Source organism: Elgaria multicarinata, chromosome 13 (assembly GCF_023053635.1).
Source record: "Elgaria multicarinata webbii isolate HBS135686 ecotype San Diego chromosome 13, rElgMul1.1.pri, whole genome shotgun sequence".
NCBI classification, from domain to species: Eukaryota; Metazoa; Chordata; class Lepidosauria; order Squamata; family Anguidae; genus Elgaria; species Elgaria multicarinata.
In genome coordinates this window covers 13,221,542-13,247,703 of record NC_086183.1, presented here as the reverse complement: position 1 = coordinate 13,247,703, position 26,162 = coordinate 13,221,542, and the positions used below count along the sequence as shown (strand labels likewise).

The window sequence follows — 26,162 nt, the reverse complement described above, 5'->3', positions numbered from 1 at the left end:
TTAGGCCAGGACTGGGTAGGTGGCAGCTGTAGTCACCCCACAGTTGTTCTCCTTCATGGACATGAGGATGTAGCCATCATTGCCCCAATACGTGGACCACGAATTCTTGATGAGCCAGTAGCTTTCCCCTTGGAGGTCTCCGTATCCCACAGCTAGGACTGCATGGTCTAACTCCATGCTCCTGTTTCCTAGAAGATAAGATTCGAGAGGAGGCATAAGAACATAAGAAGAGCTGTGCTGGATCAGACCAGGGTTCCATCTCGTCCAGCATTCTGTTCACATAGTGGCCAGACAGCTGCCCATGGCAAAGCCACAAGTAAGACATTAGAGGTAGCACACAGTCATCAGGACTGGTAGCCATTGACAGCCTTCTCCTCCAGGAATTTGTCTAACCCCCCCTTTTAAAGCCTTCCAAATTGGTGGCCATCAGTACAGTACAGTACTAATTAATACAATACTTTTATTAGTGCATTAAAATAATCACAAGAATTCCTTTATCTTTGTCTGGGACTCTCATATATATGGGTGTTTGTTTTCTTTTTCATTTATTGTGTAGTAATAGGCCACTGAAGAAGACTTCCAGTCGAAACGCATCTGGCCCAGACCTTCAAAGTATACGGAGCACTTTTATAGTGTATTTTTAACCTCTTGTATATTGCACATTGTGAGTGCTTTGTATATTATATATATATACATATATATATACATATATATATACATATATATATATATATATGTATATATATATATACATTTAAAAATATTTTTTGGTATTTTACTTTAATACAAAAACTTTGCTATAAATCCATTATTACCTTAACTTTCTTGGGTTTTTAGCATCAGTACAGTTCACCATTTCCAGCAAACCTAGACAGTTTACCAATGGGCAGTTCCTAATGCTATTAATCATTACTCTTCCGATGTAAAGTGCAAGTTGAACTGCCATTGATTTCCCACACTGTATTCAGAGGGGCGGGGTATTGTTCTTTTTCTGATTGTATGTCACGCTCTCTTACGTCCACACCATTGAGCATGACATAGCTGCAGTTTGCAAGGAAGATCCACCTCTGAGCAATTGTTTAAAAATATCAATTATTTTCTTTGTGCACAGTGCTTATTGTTTCAGTGTAGTTGCCTACTTCTACTATTGCCTATTACTATGGGTTTTTTAAAAAAATGTTTAGTGTTTGTTTTCGGTTGGATGTGTAGATAGGAAGTGTTTAATTTTTGGTGTTTTTTTTTTTATGATGACAACATCACATTGCTAAAATGGTGGCGACCTGAAAGACAGTGAAGGTTATTTTTTAAAATCATTCTTGTACATTAGCATATAAGCACTATACCACTGTTTCATTTAAGAGTTATTTTACTATTTTTCTTTTTACAAAAATACATAACCGGTAAAGCATTTTAATACTAATTAAAAAATAACAATAAATAAGTGGAGTGATAAAATGGCATCTACCACAAAAGGTTATGGAAAAGGTGTGCTGAGCTCTGATAGATTTACCCATAAGATTCACCTGCTCACATGGAAACCATGCCTGGGTTCTCATAATATGACAAGCTAGAGTATGAGTTGAATGTGGGTTGAGTGTGGGTTAGCATTGGATCATGGGCTGTTGTGTTGTAAGAACCCAGCCGCCCTAACAAACCATGGTGTGGAAGGTTCTTTGTGCTGCTCTTTGGTCTCCAAGAGACATGGGCTGGGTTCACACAACATGACAAGCCAGAATATGGGTTGAGTGTGGGATATTGTTGAATCATGGGTTGTTGTGTTGTGTGAACCCAGCTGTTCTAGCAAACCATGGTTTGTTAGCCATGAACAACCCACAAGAGAACCCATAGCTTGTTGCTGGGTCATGAACTGAGGGTTGTTCGTGGTTAACAGTCATGATTTGTTAGCCCAGCTTGGTTCACATGATAGAACAATCCATGACTCAACAATAACCCACACTCTGGCTTGTCATGTTGTGTGAGTCCAGCCCATATCTCTTGGGAAGGCAGAAGAGTAGCACAATGAACATCCCTACCTGTGAAGTTTGCACTACTGATCCATTCCACCACCCTCCCCCATAATTTAGATTTTTAGTGGTGTGAAAAAGAAAAGAAAAAAAACAGAAGCTGTGGGGGAAAACACAGAAAAAATGACAACTGGATGATGATGTTGTGCGGACACCCCATAAAAAGTAATTCAGGCACAGTGATTCCACCCTAAAAACCTAGTGTGGAAGCAGCCCTAATTAAAGAGGTTTATCGGTGGGTGCTGTACAAATAATCGAAGCTACCTATATTACAATATAATGGAATACATGAAAATGTCAAAGAAGTCCATCAATTGTCTCTTCTAAATAACAGCAAGAGCACTGAATGAATGCTTGAATCTGGACTGTTGGGAATTTCAGATTTCATTGGGTCTGTTCAGACAACACACTAAGCCATAGTTAGGCCACTAATCCTTTTGCAGCAAATGGTTAGTGAGCATGTTTAAACCGTGGTTATGTAGCTACCATGGTTAGGAATGGTTCAAATGACACATTAAGGGCATAGCTAGATGGGGCGATATCCCAGGGATCATACCTGTGTGTTCACATGACCCACAGGGGATCCCAGGAGCAGGGAGGGATGATCCCTCCCTTTCCCCAGGATCTCGCCCTACACTTCTAGCCTGCTTCCCGAGACCACAGAATATGTGGGCAGGCATTGTGGTTTGTCCCGCAAGGACAAACCATTGTCCCGCGCAAGTAACCGCGAGGAGCTGGGAACCGTGCACAGGGCACAGAGCTGCTCTGTGCCCATCGGGGGTGAAGTGGGGGGAGCGGGGAAAGTAATTAAAGAAATTAACTCACACGAGCGCTCGTGTGCTCCGCCTGCTTTAACAAAAAAACCCAAACGGCGGGCGCAATGTTGTGCGCCGCGTGTAGACCAGGGCGACGATCTCGTGATCATAAAATCGCGAGATCGTCGCCGTAAAAACCCCTGGTCTAGCTGAGGCCTACGTCATGGTTCACACAACACACTAAGCCATAGCGTTTAGCTCATAATGCTTAACCACCATGGCTTAGCGTGTTGTCTGAACAGGGTCATTTTTTAAAAAAGCGGAGTTCTGAAGTCTCTGGCTTAAAAAAGAGCATTACATGTGTGTACTGAGGAGATACCATTGTTCACCAAAGGCTCAGAAACTACCCCACCACCACAAATAATAAAGTGATCTTCCAGATCTTTTAATTGCTACCGCACCCAAGCTCAGCACAAACCCACCCTGTTCTTGTTCCTTTAGACGTCAAATTCTACAAAAACTCAGCCCAGTGCAGTTTAAATAAACCATGTGGATCAATGTAATGCAAGTGTACGTGACCTTCCAGACACAGAATTAGAACATGCTTAGGAGGTGGGTATCCATAAAAGACGTGAAATGCCTAGTCCTCTATTTTGAGGTGTCCTCTCTTTGATGAGCTGCTTTGCCCAAGCGTGGATTAAAGTTGAAGAACCATAAGAAGGGAGAGCGGATCAGGGCCCTTGAAGCTGCGCAGCAAGCACCTGAACAGTAAATTGAGCAGGCACATGGATGTCTTCTTCTCCACTATGACCAGACATATTGTATTTCTATTTCCATCACAGTTATCCTTTCTAAATTAGCATTTATTAGCATATGCAAATGAATAGGCTCACCACAGTTCGGTTCATAGTAAATGCCATCGGAGTAGAAGGCAAAAGACTTGTGGGAAGCGTCGATGCTCACAGCCACAGGGCCGTGCTTGAAGAGAGCAGCTTTCAGGGAAGTGACGTTTTCGGAGGCCACGTTGACATAGCCAGCGACCGTTGCCATCGGCTCAGATTGGTTGCAGTGACAGTAGCCATTCTGGAAGAGGGAAAGCAAATCCACTCCGTTTTCACTGCAAGAAAGCTTTGACAGCTTCAGGCACAAATCTGAGACTTTATCTATTACTAGCAAAGGGGGTTGGGTTTGCAAGGGTTGAAACGACCCTTTGTTTGATACATCAAATGCTTCAAGCATACACACACACACACACACACACACACACACACACACACACACACAAACACACGGAGCTGTCAGAGTTGGACACATTGTGCCTAGGGGCTGGCCCTACGATTAGGCAGAGTGAAGCAGTCACCTCCTGCGGCAGATACAGGGAGGTGGCAGCAAGGTGTTAAAAGAGAGACCTGTGTGCCATGTAGCCTGCTCTTTGTCCCTAACTTAGCCCACTGCCTTCTGCTACAGTGGAGGACGCTGTCTCATCCTCAGTGCTGAAGGCAGATTTCTCTGCCAGTCCAGTCGAATTTTGTACATGGAATGGGAGGGGGCGCCATTTTGTTCTTCACCTCAGGCAGCACAAAGTGTCTTGGGCCTGCCCTGTCTGAGTGAAGCCATGCCTGCTGGCCCCCGTTGGCATGGATTCTGCCATGGTGCAGCCCTACAGCCCCTTGAGGGAGGGCTCTGTCCACTCCATTCCCCTGAGGGGATAGGGCAGATGTTACTGAAGGCTTCAACTGTACGGACACATTTAAATTAATTAAAATTCAAGAAGGCGTTTCAAAAACAAAGCAACTGAGAGATGCACAACCCTGCAGTCCCCTTAGTATGCATGCCATGCTTCAGGTGTCCTGGATTCCAAGATGGAGGAAACGGTGGAATCCTCTCAACTCTTTTTAAGATGTGCATCTAAATATGCAATAAACCAACCTAAATCAGAAAGCTGAAGGCTGTATTCTAAGTTCTGAGCTGCAAGGGCAGGGTGATGAGTAACTAGTTAAGGGTGCAATCCTATGCACGTTTAGAGAGAAAAACATACATAGGGTTACGTCCTTAATGTGTTACCCGATAGCTTCAAGGGGTGCCTCAGCACTCTTACTCCCAGAGAGGAACTACTATGGTCCTTCCAGAGATAACGCTGGACTCACCTGACCCATGTAGGGTCCATAGGATTCCGCACTGGCAATTCCACCATGCTTCATAATCCACTCATATGCAAACCATTCCTGTCCACCATCGCAAGCATGGTTTCCAAAGCCCCAGGAGCAATCGATTAAGACTTGCTGGGACAGCGGGGTGAGCACTCCAGTCTGTCGGGAAAGGAGGAGAGCCAGGAACAATAAACAGGTGGTGTCAGTTGTTTTATCACATGGCTCACCATTGCAATGGTATCTGTGTAACATTTTATGAATGGTAACATTTTATGAATGGTAACATTTTATGAATGGTAACATTTTATGAATGGCAACTTTTTAAGTAACTGTCACTGTCTGTACTTTTTGTAGTTCGATTCCTTCTGACACCACCATTTTACATCTACTCACCCACCCTCAGCATGGGCCTAGAAATTTGCCAGTTTGAGGTTAACATTTCATGCATCTGATGAAGTGGTCAGTGTCCACAAAAGCTCATGCCAGAATAAATGTGTTCGTTTTTAAAATGCTGCAAGTCTCTTTGTCGTTTTTGTGGCAAAGGACTAGCACAGCTACCCCTGTGGATATCTTATGCGTTTAGGCATGCTTAGGAGGAGGCCCAGGTTACGATCTTTGCTTTATCCACAGTTTTGCTAGCAAGTAAGGTCTTTAACAAGGCCCCCAAGGAATGAGGGCTGCTTCCAGAGGGGGCTTTTACAGTGCCACTGCCATGCTGCTTTCACAGAATTTTAAAGGAGGGTCTAAAAGTGGTCATTTCCTCCTGCATTTCCCCACTTCCTCTGTCTTTTTCCCTACTACAGAAAATCCATTAAGGAAAAAAAATGGAATAGTTATTAGGGATGGTGGAGAAATCAGCAAGGGATTCAAATGCATTCGGATTTTTATGAATCTGACCTGCAGATTTTGCAGCAGACTGACTTTTTCTTAGTCATGTGGATTTTGCGGGCCGATTTTTCACTTTTGCAGGGGATTTGCGCAAATTCACCTCATGCAGTGTGCATCAGTACTCATTGGTACTGGTGCACACTTGCGGAAATGCACATTAGTGCAAGTAAAATGAAATTCTGGTGAAAGAAAAGATCTGATTCCTTCAATGACCAGATGATGAAATATGTATGTATGTTTCCGAGCCCAATTCAAGGTGCTGGTTTTGACCTATAAAGCCTTACACAGCTTGGGACCACAATACCTGACGGAACGCCTCTTTCGACGTGAATATACCCGGTCACTACGTTCAACATCTAAGGTCCTCCTCCGGGTGCCTACTCCGAGAGAGGCTCGGAGTGTGGCAACGAGGGATAGGGCCTTTTCGGTGGTGGCCCCCAGACTGTGGAATGTTCTCCCTGACGAGGCTCGCCTGGCACCAACGCTGCTATCTTTCCGGCGCCAGGGTAAGACTTTCCTCTTTGCCCAGGCATATGGCGGCACATCTTAATCACCCACATGTTTCATTTTTTAATGGTTTTTAATGCTTTATTTGTGTATGTTCTGTGTTTTAGAATTTTAAATTTTGTATACTTGTTTTTATCTCAATTTTAGAATTTCTGTAAACTGCCCAGAGAGCCCTGGCTATGGGAGCGGTATATAAGTGTAATAAATAAATAAATAAATAAATAAATAAATAAATGAGAGATGCATGACAACCCACGAAACACACACGGCATGGATTGAACAAAATCCATACATCAATGGCTATTAGTCCTGATGGCTCTGTGCTACCTCCAGTATCAGAGGCAGTAAGCCTATATACACCAGTTGCTGGGGAACATGGGCAGCAGGAGGATGTTGCACTCACATTGGCTACTCTGTGATCAGAATGAAGGACTAGATGGACTCTTGGTCTGATCCAGCAGGGCCCTGCTGATGTTCATGCCAAATTGCCCCACACAAAGCCTTTTGATTGGCAGCAACAGCAGCCCTTGGTCTGAAAGCACCCAGAGCACTACAACTGCAAGAATTTTTCCAGCAACTGGGTTGTCACCTTAAGGAAGAGCGCGCCTTCCAGTGTTCCAGTCGTAGCAAAGCTCCAGCAGGAACCACACACAGCCTGGTCTTTGACTGGGGTCACAGCACCTTTAGCGGTGGGCAGAGAGACGTGGGGACAAGAATTACAGATATACTGATCTCAACAGCATAGTCACAATAACTTTTTTTAAAAAAACCTCCCCCATTACTCATTTTTAATATACAAATAATGATTTGGGAGAAATTATGCATTCAAGGGAAGTTGTCTGGGCTGAAGCAAGATCTTAGATTTTAAAGAGAGAAACCCCCTCCCCTTCTCTATTTCTTAAGCTAATATGTGAAAATCCAAAATGAGGATTTGTTTGTATTCTTCACTTGTACTCCAAATGATATTTTGTAGGGATGTGCTCCGCTTCTCTTCGGTTCAGAGAAGCAGGAGCGAGGCGGCCTAATTCGTCTCCGGAAAAGGCGGAGGCGAAGAGAGTCAGGGGGGCTGCGGATCGAGGTGAAGAGGATCGCCTCAATCCGGAGCTTCGCCTGAAGGTAAGTGGGGGGGAGGGGGACTAATCTGGCGCTGCCGGCACCGCCATCCATGCGGCGGCGGCAGCGGAAGCACCAGGTAAGGGAGCAGGGAGGAGGGACGCTTACCTTCCTCCATCACCGGCTTCAATTGAGGCCCCGGTTGAAGCCGGAAGTGAAGGCCGAGGCCTCTTTCGGCTTCAACCGGGGTCTCAATTGAATCCCGCGACGGAGGAAGGTAAGGGGGCGGGGGCCGGGGCGGGGGCCTGGCCTCTTCCGGCTTCAACCGGGGTCTCAATTGAATCCCGCGAAGGAGGAAGGTAAGGGGGCGGGGTGGGTGGGTGGTTTCTCTTGCGCCGCCGCCACCGTCCATACAGTGGCGAAGCCGGATCTCGCTCCGCGGAGCGGGAGACGGGCAGAGCGGTGCGAAGAGGATCGGGCCCGAAGCGGATTGGGGGGTCTGTGCACACCCCTAATATTTTGTTTCTGAGGACTGTTGGGCTCCTAGACTGAAAGCCAGAAGAAACGGATGTGGTCATATTCACCATAAAGCCTCCAGTCCAGGCTCTCCGGCAGGACAAGGTCATTATAACTACGTGATGGGAAGGACAACCCGTTGTTGGGTTCCCCAGTCTTTAGCCTCCCCCGCAGCACTGCCATCTCTTCTGGAGTATGATCAGCCAGGTGATTCACAGCCAGCTTGTAGGAGAGGTTGGCCCGGTTCTTGGAGTGGACGTATCTGCAAGGAAACGGAGAAGGATAAGAATTCTGAACCAGGGCCGGGCAAAGCTGGTAATAGGCCCGAGCCAGATGGGAAATGTAGGCCCCATTTCAAACTGCTCATTAAGTATTTTTTAATCAGTTCTAAATACATATGAACAAGAACGATTTATAAAAAAGGTCATGGCAAGCACTTTTATTCAAGATGTAACCTATTTCTTCGATTCTAAGATGCACTTTTTCCCCATATAAACATCTCTAAAAATGGGATGCGTCTTAGAATCGATGGCGTCTTACAATCGAAGAAATACGGTATATAAGACACCACTTCTTCACATTCAGAAATGCTTTACGTGCTTTTCTTTGGGCAAATTCATCATCAGTAACAGAAAAATCAAGCAATGTTGCCCAGGGGGACTCGGAGTAAGCCCCCTCAAAATCGTAGGCCCATGCCAACTGCCCCCACTGCCCCCTCCCTCTGCTCAGCCCTGTTCTGAACTCCACCCATTGAAATATATCACTGCAGGTCTGACTCAACTGCTTGATTCCGGCCACTACCACCACCTTTTTCCATCTTATGTTTTCCTTCGTTGCAAGATCTGATTTCTTATTAAGCTAGGTGGCAGAATTTGAAGGGCTCTGCAATTTAAGGTTAAGTCTTCCCGTTCTCTCTCGGCTGCCTCCTATACCTCACGTTGTGGATGAAGTGGCTTTTCCTATGCTCCATATCCTCCTCAGTCTTGTAGCTCTTTCCAAACTTCTCCTTGTAGTGATGGAACAAATGTTCGTGGTTCCTGCTAACTTCGCCAGCTCCTCCAACAAATTCCTGCATGGGGTTGGCCAAGATCCTGTGCTCTGGTCCTACACTGGGCCAATGTGTACACTTTACATCTAAATAAAAAGAAGATAAAAAGAAGAAGCGATCGTCATTCCCATGAGTCAATCAGATACAGATTATTCCTCTACAGCAGGGGGTGCAGAAAATCTGAGGGTCCCAATCCAGCCCTTTAGGGATCCCCAGAAGGCTAAACTCCCTTCACCTGGCACTACTCCTTTACCCCAAACACCAGCGGTTGGGTGGTTTCTCAGCTTTTGTGCACGGTTGGTTTTTTTTGGCCATTCTAAAAGATTGAACTGCCTTTCCTAAGACGTAGGACATTTTTACACGAGACTTTTATTGTACACTCATGATTGGTCATTTACCAAAGTTTGCAGGTCCTTTACAACATTGTCAACCTCCAGGGCGTCTCCCATTCTTATTACCTTTATCCCATTTTTTTAAAGATCGGAGAAAGTTTGGCATTTTTTGATAGAGCGCTGCCATGGCGCCATCTACTCCCACAATTCCACTATACCACAGCACCATCTAGTGGTTGTATAATGAAACATATAGAACTTGTGGAGAAGAAAATCCTCCCAAAAAGCACGTGTAAAGGAGCCAATTTCAATCCTACAAACAATCCGGGATAAAACCATGGTGTAGAGAATCCCCTAATTAATTACTGACAGTAAGAGCTTTAAGGTAAAATATGCTGGTATTTAAAGGGTTTTTGTTCCCTTTTTTGCCTTTGGCACCCACCCACTACTGGAATTTTCAGCCCGAGAACTGAATTCAAGTTTGCAGAAGTATTCAGGGACTTCCTTCTAATGGTGGGCGGGGCCAAAGGAAAAAAGGGGGTGGGGCCAAAATACCACCTTCCTTTAGCTTAAAGGTCTTGCTGCCACACCAGTAATGAAGCCTTAGGAGAGGTATTCCAACCTTTTAGAATGGGGGACAAAATTGCACAATAGCAAAGAAACAACTAAAACAATCAGTTGTTGGGGAAAATGGGGGGGGGCAAGGAAAGGGAGCATAGCAATCTGGGAAATCCCAGAGGGACAGATTGGGACCACGGGAGAGCCAGATTTGGCCCCCGGGCTGGAGGTTCTGCACCCCTGCTCTACACATACCATGAGGGAGGTCAAAGACGTCGGACGGGAAACTGCGAGAAAAGCTGGTGTAGTCGATCTCATACTTGTCGTAGTGGGAGCCCAGGAGGTTGTTGAAGCCTGTCATCTCATAGTGCACTGGGGTAAGTTTGGTGGAAGCATCTGCTATCCACAGCCTGTAGGTGTTCCTCTTCTTGCCCCAATAAGATACGCTCTCCAGGACTGTGCAGTGCCGTCCGTTGTAGTATTCGGCCCGTACAGGCTGGAATTTGGAGTGCGAGACAGCGGAAAGGAGTGAAGGATTAAGATCATTAGTGGGCAGTCAGGGAGGGCAAGTTACAAGTACCATTGGTGTGGGGCAACGGTTCCTAGAGTCTCACCACCATTCATACACACATCATTATGACTATAGCTGCAGCATTTACAGTGCAATCCTATACATGTCTACTCATATGAAAGTTGTGAGTTCAACGGGCCTTACTCCCGGGTAAATAGGTACAGGAATGTGGCCTAAACCTAGTAAAAACAACAACACTTTTAATATACAAAAGGTGTGCCTGATTAATCAAGGAGAATTTTTTTAAAAAGATATTTAATTGTTAATACGAGCACCATCTTAAAAGAGGTATTCTCCCATCTTTCACATAAAGGATGAGGAATGCCTCTTCTTAAGATGATGGTTGCTATGATGCATATGTGAACCATCTTTAAAAAAAGGTATGGTTCTGGTTTCAGAAACGTTATTAGTCATATGAAATTCAATCAATAATTGATCCAAACTCACATAATTACTCAATTTAAATGTATTTAATGGGATTGCAGCCCAGTTATGGCCCTTCAAATATATGAGGAGACAGCGGGAAATGGGTACAGGAAAGGATCGTGGCCCTTGCACTTGTAGGTACAGGGGAATTGGCATGATAACATATGGTAGGGTGACCATATGAAAAGGAGGACAGGGCTCCTGTATCTTTAACAGATGTATTGAAAAGGAAATTTCAGCAGGTGTCACTTGTATATATGAAGAACCTGGTGAAATTCCCTCTTCATCACAACAATTAAAGCTGCAGGAGCTATACTAGAGTGACCAGATTTAAAAGAGGGCAGGGCACCTGCAGCTTTAACTGTTGTGAAGAAGAAATTCCACCAGGTTCCCCATATATACAAATGACACCTGCTGAAATTTCCTTTTCTGTACAACTGTTAAAGATACAGGAGCCCTGTCCTCCTTTTCATATGGTCACCCTAACATCTGGACTGTGTACTATTTATTCACCCATTCTTTTCATGTATGGAATCAATGGCTACTAGTCTGGGTGGGTATGTGCTACCTCCAGTATCAGAGGTGGTATGTCTATGTACAACAGTTGCTGGGGAGCATGGGTGGGAGGGTGCTGATGTTTGTGGGTTTTCCGTCAACTGCTGGTTGGCTACTATGTGAACCAGAATACTGTACTAGATGGGCCCTTGGGTCTAATCCAGCACGGCTCTTCTTATGTTCATGCTTCTACTGTATTGGCTTCAAGTTAGGGTGACCATATGAAAAGGAGGACAGGGCTCCTGTATCTTTAACAGTTGTGATGAAGAGGGAATTTCAGCCAGTGTCATTTGTATATATACAGCACCTGGGGAAATCCCCTCTTCACACTTAAAGCTGCAGGAGCTATACTAGACTGACTAGATACAAAAGAGGGCAGGGCTCCTGTAGCTGTAAGTATTGTAAGGAAGAGGGAATTTCACCAGGTGCTGCATGCCTACAAATGACACCTGCTGAAATTCCCTCTTCATCACAACTGTTAAAGATACAGGAGCCCTGTCCTCCTTTTCATATGGTCACCTTACATCAAGCAAATTGCAACACAATAACTCAATTTTAAACCAAAACTACAAGTGTTCTTGGAACATTCTCATAAAAACTCAACTGCAACTGACAACAGCAGCAGCTAAAATAGTAAACAGCAGTAAGAATCAGACATCACAGAAAAGTTCAGCTAATATAAAGCATTTGGCAAAACGTTGATGGCCGACACGTAAACACTAGCACATGAATTTTGACCAAATTAGACAACAAATTGGAAAAGGTCTGTGAGGTCACCTGGCCCAATTCCCTGCTCAATGCAACTTCTAATTCAGTTTTAAATTAAAATTCTGGAATTAATTTTCCTTCAACTCTAAAGTAAGACAGGTGACTCAGTTTCCAATAACTTCCAAGGCCTCGCAATGAAAACTTGCTTTCTAAATTCCTATTCACATTATCTCATATTGGCTGCAATTAGACATAACATCAAACCACAGTTTGTAAAACCAAACCTTGATATGGAACCTAAGGCAGTTTACAAGTCAAGGTTTACAAGGGGTTGCCAAACCTAGGGTGACCATATGAAAAGGAGGACAGGGCTCCTGTATCTTTAACAGTTGCGTAGAAAAGGGAATTTCAGCAGGTGTCATTTGTATATATGGAGAACCTGGTGAAATTCCCTCTCCATCACAACAGTTAAAGCTGTAGGAGCTATACTAGAGTGACCAGATTTAAAAGAGGGCAGGGCACCTGCAGCTTTAACTGGTGTGATGAAGACGGAATTTCATCAGGTTCTCCATACATACAAATGACACCTGCTGAAATTCCCTTTTCTATGCAACTATTAAAGATACAGGAGCCCTGTCCTCCTTTTCATATGGTCACACTAGAAACCAGGATGACCAACTAAAGTGTGAAGCTAGTTTGAAGGTTGCTGATGGTGGTTGCCTGTCATGTCTGAATTCACAGTCCATCGACAAATCACAGGATGACCCATTGCTGTGCTGCAAGTGGCTGGACAACAGGAGTTGCTGCACCTCAAGAGGCTGCAACACCATCGAGAAAGGAGTGAATTCATGAAGCTGAGTGCTGAGTTAGGGCTCCTGTATCTTTAACAGTTGTATTGAAAAGGGAATTTCAGCAGATGTCATTTGTATATATGGAGAACCTGGTGAAATGTCCTCTTCATCACACCAGTTAAAGCTGCAGGTGCCCTGCCCTCTTTTAAATCTGGTCACTCTAGTATAGCTCCTGCAGCTTTAACTGTTGTGATGGAGAGGGAATTTCACCAGGTTCTCCATATATACAAATGACACCTGCTGAAATTCCCTTTTCTATGCAACTATTAAAGATACAGGAGCCCTGTCCTCCTTTTCATATGGTCACCCTAGGTTTGGCAGCTTTTCATATGGTCACCCTAGGTTTAAATCTGGTCACTCTAGTATAGCTCCTGCAGCTTTAACTGTTGTGATGGAGAGGGAATTTCACCAGGTTCTCCATATATACAAATGACACCTGCTGAAATTCCCTTTTCTATGCAACTGTTAGATACAGGATCCCTGTCCTCCTTTTCATAGCTGAGGAGTATACAATCTCAAGCCTGGGAGCCAAATCCAGCCCATCTGGGGGTCCTAATATGGCCCTCTGGAGTTTTCCTGGGGGCAATACCCCTTTTTCCCTGACCACCAATCATTTTTATGGTTTTTTTGTTTTACATTCATGCAGTTTTTCCCCCATTCTGAAAAGTTGAACCCTTTCCCTAAGGCTTAATTATCGGCAGTAAGAGCTTCAAGCTAAATGATACTGACATTTTTAATATTTTTGGCCCCGCTCATGTTGCCTTTGCCGCCACCCGTCATGGAATGTGGCCTCCAAGAACTTCTCCAAAACAGAACCTGCCTCTTGGCCTGAAAGAGGTTCTGCCCATGGGGTAGATGATTTCGAGAAGGATTTCGAGGAACTCACCCGGAAGTCAGTGAAGTTAGGAAAGACACTTTGAGGCTTAATGGGATTCTCAGCGGTTCCATTGATCCGGAAGCACTGCTTAAAGTTGACCTTCATTTCTGTGGTTTCTGGAGTGACCTTGAAGCTGGCCCCAAAAGGCTTTATGGAGCTGAACTGGTAAGTGATCACCTGGCCTGGAGCAAGGGGAGAAGCATTGCTGTTTCATTGCCTGAGGAACCACATCCACTTCTTATTTCGCTAGAGTATCTAGCCCACTTTATTTATCATGCTCATGTCAGGAAGCAACATCTCCCCATAATAAATGTTGTATAAATTTGTTGCCTGCTCTGGAAGCTCAGGTAGGAATAACAACAACAATACATTATTATTAATTATTATAAATAACTTCTGCCTGAGACCTTGGAGAGCTGCTAGCTAGACAAATAATCTCAACTAGTATAAGATAACTTCCTATGTTCTTAAAGCAGATGTTTTTATTCATGTAGATAATAGAATGGATGCTTTGTCCAGGCTCTCCATGGCTGTCTTTACACTAAAGGGAAATCAAACAGTTTGTGCTTCCTGCATTTTGGCACAATTGTTACAGCCTGCATTACATGGGCAGAGAGGGGGATCACATGCTTAGAATGCTTCCCCTCTGTTCAATTCTATTGAGACAGTGCCATCTAGTGGCAGGAGATCCTGTTTCCCCCCCAGGATGTTACCACTTTAAAAGTGTTTTTTTCCCCATGGTGGAATTTCCAAAGAATACTACAGGAGATGTCCTAGTTGTTGATGACATTGTGTAAAACACGCACAATACATTGCTCATTTAGAGGAGCCCTATGACTTTCTTGGTACCCAACTTTTCTTACCGTGATAATACTGGATACGACTTTTCCCTCCAGTCTCATTGAACCAGGCTTCAAAGGGCTCTTCTATTTCGGCATACGGTAGTTTTAGAATCCCTGAAGGATGCAATGAGAACAGCTGCTAAGGTACAGCGGAGAAAGGGTGCAGTGGAAAAGATGAACTAGGAGTCCCACAGCAAAACATTGCAGGAGTTATAACAACATCTACTTTCAGTACCACTATAATATATATGCCAATTATAACAAGAAATGATAAACGCTCTAGTAAAAGAAGAACCTCAGCTTCTCTGGGGAACTTACCAGGGCTGGTCCAAGATGGCAGAGTCTCCTGGATGGGGAGCGAGTCTCATATATGTAAGCCTCCACCCCAAATGCAAACATGCCAAACTTAGGGTGACCATATGAAAAGGAGGACCGGGCTCCTGTATCTTTAACAGTTGTATTGAAAAGGAAATTTCAGCAGGTGTCATTGGTATATATGGGGAATCTGGGGAAATTTCCTCTTCATCACAGCAGTTAAAGTTGTAGGTGCCCTGCCCTCTTTTAAATCTGGTCACTCTAGTATTTAGGGTGACCATATGAAAAGGAGGACAGGGCTCCTGTATCTTTAACAGTTGTGATGAAGAGGGAATTTCAGCCAGTGTCATTTGTATATATACAGCACCTGGGGAAATCCCCTCTTCATCACAACACTTAAAGCTGCAGGAGCTATACTAGACTGACTAGATACAAAAGAGGGCAGGGCTCCTGTAGCTTTAAGTATTGTAAGGAAGAGGGAATTTCACTAGGTGCTGGATGCATACAAATGACACCTGCTGAAATTCCCTCTTCATCACAACTGTTAAAGACACAGGAGCCCTGTCCTCCTTTTCATATGGTCACCCTAGTATAGCTCCTGCAACTTTAACTATTGTGATGAAGAGGGAATTTCACCAGGTTCTCCATATATACAAATGACACCTGCTGAAATTCCCTTTTCTATGCAACTCTTAAAGATACAGGAGCCCTGTCCTCCTTTTCATATGGTCACCCTAGCCAAACTGCAATTTGATATTGCAGACTAGCTTTAGTCCTCCGTTCCTCCCCTCTGCCAGACTTGTTATTTCCCCTCCCCATTTTTACACAGCATACCCCACTCCGAGGTCTCTCAAGGGAGCTACCAGTGCTCCAGTGAGAGGTTTGTGTGGTTCAGTTTTGCCACTGGCACAAGCACCTATTGGTCAATGCCCATAAAGTCCCTACTTACTAACATGAGATACAGAGCTTCATCCCACGTACCCGTTTCCCTCGAATTATCCCCTACAGTACTAAGCTGTCACCGTTGTTGTTGTTGCTACCGGGCGGCTAGATCCTCTGCATACCAGGAAGTGGGTTTAAGGGGGGGGGGGAAATGTAAAAAAACTTAATTAAAAAAATCAACGATGACCCAATCCAATTCAAATTTGGTATGCTTAAAGCTCTCCTTAATATCTATTACTGTGCCAATTTTTATGTCTTTATCTTTAAAGCTTACGCAGATGTAAGCATTTGTTTAATTTTTCTTCAAATCCTGCTCCTGCGCCCCAGTGGCCGCTCGGGAAACAACAAATGATACGCTCGAAAGCTAGTAGCAAATATGGGGAGGCTTTTGCCTTTGGAGCACAATTAAAGCAGGATGCATGGGAGTACTTCACAGTCAAAGCAGATTATAAAATGGAAAACTTCAGAGTACTTCACAATAAAAGCAGATTATAAGCTGGAAAACTTTGGGGTCCTTTGCACCCAATTCGCAGTGATTGCACAGTATAATGCTGGTGTGATAAAGCTCGTAGTCCCTACCCAAATAATAGGAAGAATATTTAACCATATTTGTTCTATAAGGACAGGGCGGCAAAAATAACCTCCATCATACCTCCCCTCCTGCCAGCAAGAGCTCTCCATCCTTTGGCATCTAACCCATAGTTTTGCGCCCTTAAACCACTTTGACACATGGCTACTCACCTACCCATTTAACAATGTGGAGGGGGATGCAGGGCTCACCCCTCTCCTCCTCCATAGTAATGCCCTGCTATTATTTAAACTTCGAAGGACTGAATTCTCCTTTCCAGCAGCTGTTTCCCCCCCCACCCACCCAATGCAGCAATGCACTCCCCTTTGACATTTATAAATGTGTATGTTCTAGGATTGGGTGCAGCATGGCCATCTCTCACTCTGGACAATGCAGTTCCCCTTCCTAATTCTCCCCCCCCCCCAATCTTTGCTTACGCTTAAAGCCACCTTCCTAATTAAGCACTTTTGATATATGGGCATTGCATTCATCATGAATAATCCAGCCCCAAATAAACTGCATTTAAATAGGATTAAGAAAAACGGGTGCCATACAAAAAGATTTTTTTAAAAAAAGATTATTCCCCCAGGCATCTGGAACTCAGCAAATAATCGCTAGAAAGAACAATATTTAAGTAATGAATTCATTCATAAAGGCAATGACAGATAGATGGCCGCTACTTCCCCTCCGAAAGCGGGATTGTGAAAAGGAGCATTGATAGGGGGAAGGTACTAAGACAGCCTTTTTTCCAACTTGCTTTGAGATTTATTTTTCTTTGGTTCAGAGTTTGCACTAGCCCTGCAGAAGCTCCAGGTGTGCCCCTAGTGTGCCAGATGTCTGTTCCGAGGACATTGTTCTCAACATTCAAGGCCACAAACTTCAATCAATAAATGCAATCAATCAACAAAAGCTTTAATCACAAATTAAGACGCTCCCTCCCCCTGTCTTTTTTTTCATGAAATTAATTAAGGATGGTGGTCTGCTTCTGCCCTGTCCTCAGTGAGCACAGCTTTGAACTGGAAAGATGAAATCCTTTAGCCTTCCCCAACCTGGTGCCCTCCAGATATACTGGACTGTGACTCCCATTTCATTTAATTTCAGATCATATTATTATTGTGCTTTAGGTTACTGGATTTTATGGTTTTAAATTTTGTTTTGTGAGCCGCCCAGAGAGGTTTGGCTATTGGGCAGTACGAAAATGTAGTAAATAAATAAATAAAATAAACAGAGCCTCTTGTTTATCAGATACGGTAACAGTGATGCCATCTGATCCGAGAACATTAGAAACAAGAGAAACGTCTGGATACATAGACTTAACGCCACATGTACTTAAACCGGAGGATAATACTGGTTAAAGCCCTAAACAGCTTGGGGCCAGGTTATCTGAAGGAACGCCTCCTCGCTTGCCCAAACACTTTGAAGAGTGGGCGGGGCTTAGCAGCACATTAGGGGGTTCAGTTGAACCTGTTGAACCTGTTGTCTGCACGCCAGAAATGTAATAAATAAATAATAAATTATCATTAATCTACGTGTATAAATAGAGAAGGCAGTAGTTGAGACAAACTGAATGCAGACAAAATAGTGCACAAAGCACTACTATAGTAAAAATATGAAAGTCAAAAATGGGGTGAACCATTATAACGAACCAAATGTTTTATAATAAGAATAAAAATTCAACCTTATTGTAACAAAAACAATCTTTAGCAAATAACATAAAAGTTATAAACAATTGCAATGTAGTACAAGGGGTGAGTAAGAAGAACGGCTAATTCCACGTGACCAAAACTGAAGGGAACATTTGGCTTCCTGGTTAGGTGATTTGGACGTGATGGGGAGCATGAAATAACAAAACCCAAACGTCTATTTTATTCATTATTAAAAAATGTATATTCCTCCATTCAATTAAGATGCATAATAGAACCTACATCACAGATCTTAACTGAGATCTATGTAACTGTTTGTCTGCCTAGTCTGTATAAATCACATATCCCTGAAGTATTCAAGGGTACCACTTTACCTGTAATATGATAGGCATCCCCAAACTTGGAAAGCATCTGCAAATTTGTGTGGAGATAGCTACAATCCACCACTGAAATGTGAAAGAAAGGAGACAAAACAATGAAATTAGATGACTTGATTTATGTTCCTTTGATTCTTCCTCAAAGGAAACTCTATTCAATGCCAGCCCTACTATTAGACAGACTGAGGCATTTGCCTCAGGCAGCTGACATTTGGTGCCTTGAAAGGGTAGCCAATGGCAAGTTCTTTAATTTATGAGTATTTGACTGCCAAGGAGGGGGAGAAGTACTTGTGGGATTTAATAACTGTCCTCTCCCTGGGTTTTATGGGCCTTGACTTGGAGGGCAGGAGCACCAATTCTCTGATTTGCCTTAAGGAGCAAAATATCTCGGAGTGACCCTGTTTTTCTCCAAGTCTACAGCAAAAGATTTTCACTAACCATTAACCTTTTCTAATGAAACAGATGCAAAGTAATGCATGCTATGAAAGAATCAAGATGTGGGTGCAATTGTTGGTCCAGAGTTCCCATTGAACGACCTTCCCTAACCTGGTGCCGTCCAGAAGGCTTGGATGACAACTCCCATCATGCCTGGCCATTGGTTGCCCTGCTTCAGGACGATGGGAATGGTAATCCAACACATCAGGAGGCCACTTCATTAGGGAATGCTGCCTTAGAAAAATCTGCTCTACACATGCATACAGATGCCTCCCCCACCCAACAGTCCTGAATTCCCTAATGCCCTGCACTGCGTGATGTAGCCACCAAGAATCTTTCCACATTCTGCCCTCGATGCAACGGTGTTGCTATTAGCATCACAGCTTTTACTCCTGAATCTGCTTGGTTCTCAGAGAGGGCATGAGAACCACTTTAGCCTTGAGACAAAAAAAGGAAAAAGAGAACTACACATCTGTCCCTGCAGTAATCTGAAGGATGACAAATAAAAGAAGACTTACCAAGGAAACAAGCCCATGCTAGTAAAATCAGCATCTCCATTCCTGCCACACTTACAGGGAAGCCACGCTATGTCTCAGAGGCACCTTGACCAGGAGCTGTCTTATTAAGCAACGGTCAATTAGCCAATGGCTAACTCTAGGCCCACCCAAGGCAGGGCGGGATTAGGAATGCTATGGAATGTACGAATGGGACCGGAGAAGGCACTGGTCTTATTGGTTGCTTAAAGCTTCCAGCAAGGAAACAGCAAATCAGGCTGGTGAGTGGGTCAATGTTCAAGTGGATCACGGCCAATCCAATTAGCCACTGGAGGCCAGGCCTTGGATAGCAAGCTGGGCATATCAATCTGAAGCCCCTGAAATATCTTTCAACTGCATGATACAGTACCTGTGGTGTTATTTTGCCTAGGTTGCTCTATAATATAGAGTTGATTTTCAGATGGGTTTCCCGGCAGAACACAAAGGAATGGGTAATCTACGAAAAACGCATGCGAAGAGAAATGTGATAGCCCGGTATAGTATGCAGGTACCTTGCAAATGACTTTGTGTACAAAAAAAGCATGAGTTCCATCGTAGTCCGCATAATGGGTTTGGGGAACCCATTAAAGATGGGGACAAAATGTGTTGCATATCCTAGACATGGTGCCTCTAGAGGTGTTGGACTACAACCCCAGCATCCCCAGCCAGCTGGCTGGGGATGCTGGGGGTTGTAGTCCAACACCTCTGGAAGGTGCCAGGTCGGGCAGGCTGGAGTTGTAGTCCACCACATCAGGTTGGGGGAGGTTGCCCATGTCGCCTCCACATTCTTGGTTTAGGCTCTTAGTCAGACCTGGCTCTGTGTTTGCAGGATCTCCAGCAAATCCCCAACTGTGGACTTACCTGGAGGCAATGGCTGAGTTTGGGAAGCAACACAACATGTTCAAGTTCTCCCAGTGCCCAAGAATGGCCAATGGAACTTTGTTTCGTCAGACTCTCCTGGGCATTGTGGGAAATTTAACTTCCCAAACGCATCTGCCACTGCCCAGGTAAGACAATGTCCAGGGAAACAGGTGAGGGGGAAGAAGGACCAAATAAGCATCGATACCAATGGGGAACAGGGATGGCTGTTTGGGTGCTGGCAGCTGCCCATGCTGGTCTTGCTTTCATTTCTCGGGCAAATGCATGCACCTATTCAGTTCCCTGATATCTAAGTTACAGTGACCAGCTGTAATCTGACATTCTCTGACTTGTAAGATTGCAGCCTTCAAATTGGAAGAAGTAGGAAAGCAGCTTGATGTGGAAAAATGGTGAAAGAGTATAGCATAAACTTTATACTCTCAGGACACTTGTAAACGGAATGGGGAGGTACAGCGTTTCTGAACTCTTAGCTATCATGGTGAAAGCTGTCCATGGATCAGCCTTCCTCAATTTAGTGCCCACCAGATGTGTTGGACTACAACTCCCATCAGCCATTGGCCATGCTACATGGGAATTATGGGAGTGGTAGTACAGTACATCTAAAGGGCACCAGGCTGTGGAAATCTGGCTTAATTTGTGTAAGGGATGAAATGGGCATGCATCACTTCCCTCAACCATATCATCATCATCATCATCATCATCCTGTCAAATAGCCTAAAGTCTTTGGGCAGTTTGCAACAATTTACAGATAAAATACAGCACAAAAATTTTAATTGTTTTAAATTTTGTATATTTTAAACAGCTAAAAACAATTTCAATAAATGCCCCATAATATGCTATTAAATGTTTGGAAGTAGAGGTCAGACTTAACCAGGCGCTGAAATGATGACAGTGTTGGTGGCAGGCAGACCTCATTGGGGAGATCATTCTGTAATCGCAGAGCCACCACAGAAAAGGCCCTGTCCCTTGTTGCTACCTCCTGAGCCTCCCTTGGAGGTGTCACTTAGAGGAAGCCCCTAGATGTTGATCATGACGTCCAGGTAGATTCAGGTTGGGAGAAGCACTCTGTCTGGTATTGCAGTCCCAAGCCATGTACCGTATTTCTTCGATTGTAAGACGCCATCGATTGTAAGATGCACACTAATTTCAGGACCACCAACAGGAAAAAAAAATCTAAGACACACCCGCGATTCTAAGACACACCCCATTTTTAGAGATGTTTATATGGGAAAAAAAGTGTGTCTTAGAATCGAAGAAATAGGGTATATACATAAACTAACATATGAGGCAGGCACCCTGTGCAGGATGCAGGAAAGGGAATGACCGAATGAAGAAACAGGGCCTATATGGTTACTGGTATGCAGAACATAAAAAGAATGTGCACATGTACCCTGGGATCCAATTTGGAGTTACCAAAGTGAGCCCCTGGACCAGAAAATCTCTTTATTCTTGGTGCAGAGTGGTGATCATCATAAAACTCTAATACCACGGTTGGTAAACTTATGCCCTTCAGATGTTGTTAGAATCCAACTCCCATCAGCCCCTGCCAATGTGGCCAATTGTCAGGGATGATGGGAGTTGGAATCCCCAGTGGTTCCCTACCCCCTTATCTGTACAGCACCATGTACATTGATGGTGCTATATAAATAAATAAATAAATAATAATAATAATAATAATAATAATAATAATAATAATATTCCACAATTTTATACCCTGCTCATGGGCTTACCAGAAGCCTCCGGGTGACTAGGGCCTTAGCTAGACCTAAGGTTTATCCTGGGATCGTCCAGGGGTCATCCCTGTGCATGTAAATGACACCGAGGATCCAGGGATCAGGCAGGGATGACCCCGGGACGGTCCCAAGATAAACCTTAGGTCTAGCTAAGGCCCAAGACTGAAAACAGGGTGTCACACTAGATGGGACCTTGGTCTGATCCGGCATGGGCTCTTTTGTGGAAGATGTAAGGTTTCATGCCAATGCCATCTTCTCTCCATCTTGCTCCAGATCCAGCTGGCTTTTGTCCCAAGGTGAGAAACAATCTGTTCTTCTGCTCCTCGTGTCAATACGTTCTTTCTGAAGTCATAACACAGCCGGATGAGACGCCAGCCCTTTCAACCAGATTCTGCATTTGCAATTAACATTTTAAAATGCACTCAGGATGGTTGCCTTTTTGGGGGGGGGGCAAAGTTACTTGATGTTTCAAATGATTCCTTTCCTCTACCCCCTCCCACTTTAAAAACAAAACAAAAAACTTGACAGGCCCAGAGAAATGATGCTTGTGCCTTGATCACATGGAGCTGCATTTCAACAGCCCATCCACCATACAAGACACATATATGAACAGGACAACTTCACTATAATTCTATTTCTGCAGATAACTTCAGCTGCATATACAACACCAGCTGTTACTTCTTGTAGTATAACACACATGATGCTGAGTCAGTCCCTGAAAAGGACAATTATGAGAGCAGATACTTACTTAGCAACATTGGGGAGGGGGGGAAGTAAGAACTTTGCGTTTTAGTTCCTGCACTGCTCAGATTTGCAAAATACAGTAAGCAGCAGGGCTGTCATCTGAAGAGAAGAGACGGCTGTGTGCAGAAGTGGCCCCCAAGGTCAGATAATGGAATGGAGATAAATCAGGCCAAAAGTGAAGCTAACATCACCCAAATTTCTGCAGCCACCCACCATCAGGATCTTATCTCATAGTCATAATAACATCATTCCATCCAGCATCATACTTGCAAAGAAATTAGTTGAATGCAGGGCGGAGGACAGATAATTATCAGGGTGTTAAGGGAATGTTTTCCAGCTTCTGCAAAATCAAGGAGATCTTTTTTCATTTGCAGCAATGCCCTGTCTGAAAATAGTAATAACAATTGTCTTCCCAGAATCATAGAACAGTAGAGTTGGAAGGGGCCTATAAGGCCATCGAGTCCAACCCCCTGCTCACTGCAGGAATCCACCTTAAAGCATACTTCACAAAATGATGTCCAGCTGCATCTTGAAGGCCTCTAGTGTGGGAGAGCCCACAACCTCCCTAGGAAACTGGTTCCATTGTTGTACTGCTCTAACAGTCAGGAAGTTTTTCCTGATGTTCAGTTGGAATCCGGCTTCCTGTAACTTGAGCCCATTATTCCGTGCCCTGCACTCTGGGAGGATCGAGAAGAGATCCTGGCCCTCCTCTGTGTGACAACCTTTCAAGTATTTGAAGAGTGCTATCATGTCTCCCCTCAATCTTCTCTTCTCCAGGCTAAACGTGCCCAGTTGTTTCAGTCTCTCTTCATAGGGCTTTGTTTCCAGACCAATTATCCTGGTTGCCCTCCTCTGAACCCCCTTCCAGATCGTCTGCATCCTTCTTGAAGTGTGTTGCCCAAAACTGGATGCAGTACTGAAGATGAGGCCTAACCAGTGCAGAATAGAGGGGAACCAGTACCTCATGTGATTTGGAAGCTATCATCTTGGTGTAGGGTAGGTGCTTGAGCAAAGTGCTCCTATTGCCTTCAAAGAACCCTCTGCTCACATTTATTACTTATTTAAAATATTTTCACACTGCCTTTAAGGGCAAGCCTTCACAAGGCACAGCCTGGGACAGCAGAGTCCTCCTGTAGCCATCACATGATCTGCAGACCTGCAGCCTCCTTCTCCTGCACTACATCTGGGACTAACTAAACTAGATTTGCAGACAATGTGACTAAACATCAGGCCACCTTCTCCCCACTCTCCTTTCTCCCCCCTCCAACCCTCCCTTTTTAACATCTTGACTGAAGAACAGATTTGGGGATCTTGAAAGCTTGCACTTTTGGGGGGGTGATTTTTTGGTTAGCCTAATGAAGTTATTATATTAACACAAATTTTGGAATTTCAATTAAATGTAACAGCATACGGCTGATTTGACTGCTGCTTGCTCAAAGTTACCTAGCAAGTTGGCTTCATGTCTAGATTTATTATGTTTATGTCCTCTCTTTCCTCCAAGGAGTTCAGGGTAGTATACACAATTGTTTGTTATTGCGGTTGTTGTTTAAAATTGTTATTTTTTGTATGTTACTCATTTTATATTGTATTGCATTATATTGTATTTTTAGGGCTTTAATCTTTGTAAACCACCAGAGAGCTTTGTGTATTGGGTGGTATAGAAATGTAATGAATGAATGAATCCCCATTTTATCCACACAACAACCCTGTGAAGTTGGAATGAGAGAGAGAGAGAGTGATAGATCGAAGGTCACCCAGTGCGCATCATAGCTGAGCTCATCTGGGCATCAGGTCTGGTTTTAGCAGAAAGACTGCCTTGGTCTCCCCAATGGATGACCTATGCTGGAGACAGACAGCAGGAACGTCACCCTGTTGATTGTCCTGGACCTTTCCATGGCTTTTGATAAATCAGCTACAGCATCATTCAAGTCTTTGAGTGACCTGCTGTTAGTGAGCTGAACACACCAGACTTTTCTCAATTTTCATCCGGTTCAGATGAGGCAGTGGCAGTATTGAACTGGTGCCTGGAATCACTTATGGGTCTGGATGAAGGCAAATAAAACTAATACTCAATCCTGACAAAATGGGAATCCTGTGGGTAAGTGGTCCATCTGTTCAGAGAGAAGGTATCCAGCTTGTTTGGTAGATGGGGTTGTGCTCCCCCTAAATGATCAAGTCCATACAGTACTCCTGGACCCAGCTTTGATACTGGAGGCCAAAGCAGTATCCTACATCACCACAGGCTGTTTCGCCAACTGCAGCCTCTTCTAGACAGAGATAGTCTGGCCACAGTTACCCATACTCTGATAACTAGCTTCATCACACCAGCGTTATACTGTGCAATCACTGCGAATTGCGTGCAAAAGACTCCGAAGTTTTCCAGTTTATAATCTGCTTTGACTGTGAAGCACTCCCATGCATCCCACTTTAATTGTGCTTCTTAGCCAAAAGAACCAGCTTATTTTTAGGGATGTGCTCCGCTTCTCTTCGGTTCAGAGAAGCAGGAGTGAGGCGGCCTAATTCGCCTCTGGAAAAGGCGGAGGCGAAGAGAATCAAGGGGGCTGCGGATCGAGGTGAAGAGGATCGCCTCAATCCAGAGCTTCGCCTGCAGGTAAGTGGGGGGGGGGGGAGGGCGACTCATCTGGTGCTGCCATCCATGTGGCGGTGGCGACGGCGGCGCCAGGTAAGGGAGCAGGGAGGAGGGGTGCTTACCTGCGTCCGTCGCGGGCTTCAATTGAGGCCCCGGTTGAAGGTGGAAGTGAAGGCCGAGGCCTCTTCTGGCTTCAACCGGGGCCTCAATTGAAGCCCATGACGGATGCAGGTAAATGGGCAATGGTTGGCTTATCTTGCGCCTCCGCCGCCGTCCATGTAGCGAAGGTGGCGAAGCCGGATCTCACTCCACGGAGCGGAGTGGGAGACGGGCGGAGCGGCGCGAAGAGGATCGGGCCCAATCTGGATTTTCCGGATCGGGCCACGAAGCGGATTGGGGGGTCCATGCACACCCCTACTTATTTTACTACCCCTTTAGCAGCGAATCTTTTGTTGTTCTCCGAGCGGCCACTGGGGCACATGAGGATGAATTAATATATTTAAAGTTCAAATTAAACAAATGCTTACATCTTCATAAGTTTTAAAGATAAAGGCATCAAAATTGGCACAGTAATAGATATTAAGGAGGGCTTTAAGCACACCAAATTTGAATTGGTTTGGGTTATCTGTTGATTTTTTAATGATTTTTTTACATTTCTCACCCTTAAACACTTTTCCTGGTATGCACTTAGGAGCACCACCGCCCGGGGTATGATTTAGCTAACAACAACAACAGCTTTATG

General features: G+C 44.4%; 1 protein-coding gene across 1 annotated transcript; it reads right to left on the bottom strand.

The window, feature by feature from the left end:
• Nucleotides 1-20,247, bottom strand: LOC134408330 (digestive cysteine proteinase 2-like). The gene is made up of 11 exons (XM_063140583.1): nucleotides 20,178-20,247; nucleotides 18,504-18,575; nucleotides 14,683-14,775; nucleotides 13,829-14,001; nucleotides 10,087-10,327; nucleotides 8,826-9,027; nucleotides 7,962-8,155; nucleotides 6,914-7,005; nucleotides 4,927-5,088; nucleotides 3,673-3,862; nucleotides 1-188 (listed from the first exon to the last, which is right to left on the bottom strand). Exons 1-11 carry the CDS (start codon nucleotides 20,245-20,247, stop codon nucleotides 1-3), a joined length of 1,677 nt encoding a protein of 558 aa, XP_062996653.1.
• Nucleotides 20,248-26,162: the final 5,915 nt, after the last annotated feature.

Coding starts and splice junctions, on each gene's coding strand:
- LOC134408330 (XM_063140583.1), bottom strand. CDS start 20,247: ATGGGCAACCTCCCCCAACCTGATGTGGTGGACTACAACTCCAGCCTG. Junction 8,156..8,825: donor CACTTCATCCACAACGTGAG/GTATAGGAGGCA, acceptor GTTTCCTTGCAG/ATACGTCCACTCCAAGAACC. Junction 189..3,672: donor TTACTATGAACCGAACTGTG/GTGAGCCTATTC, acceptor CTTATCTTCTAG/GAAACAGGAGCATGGAGTTA.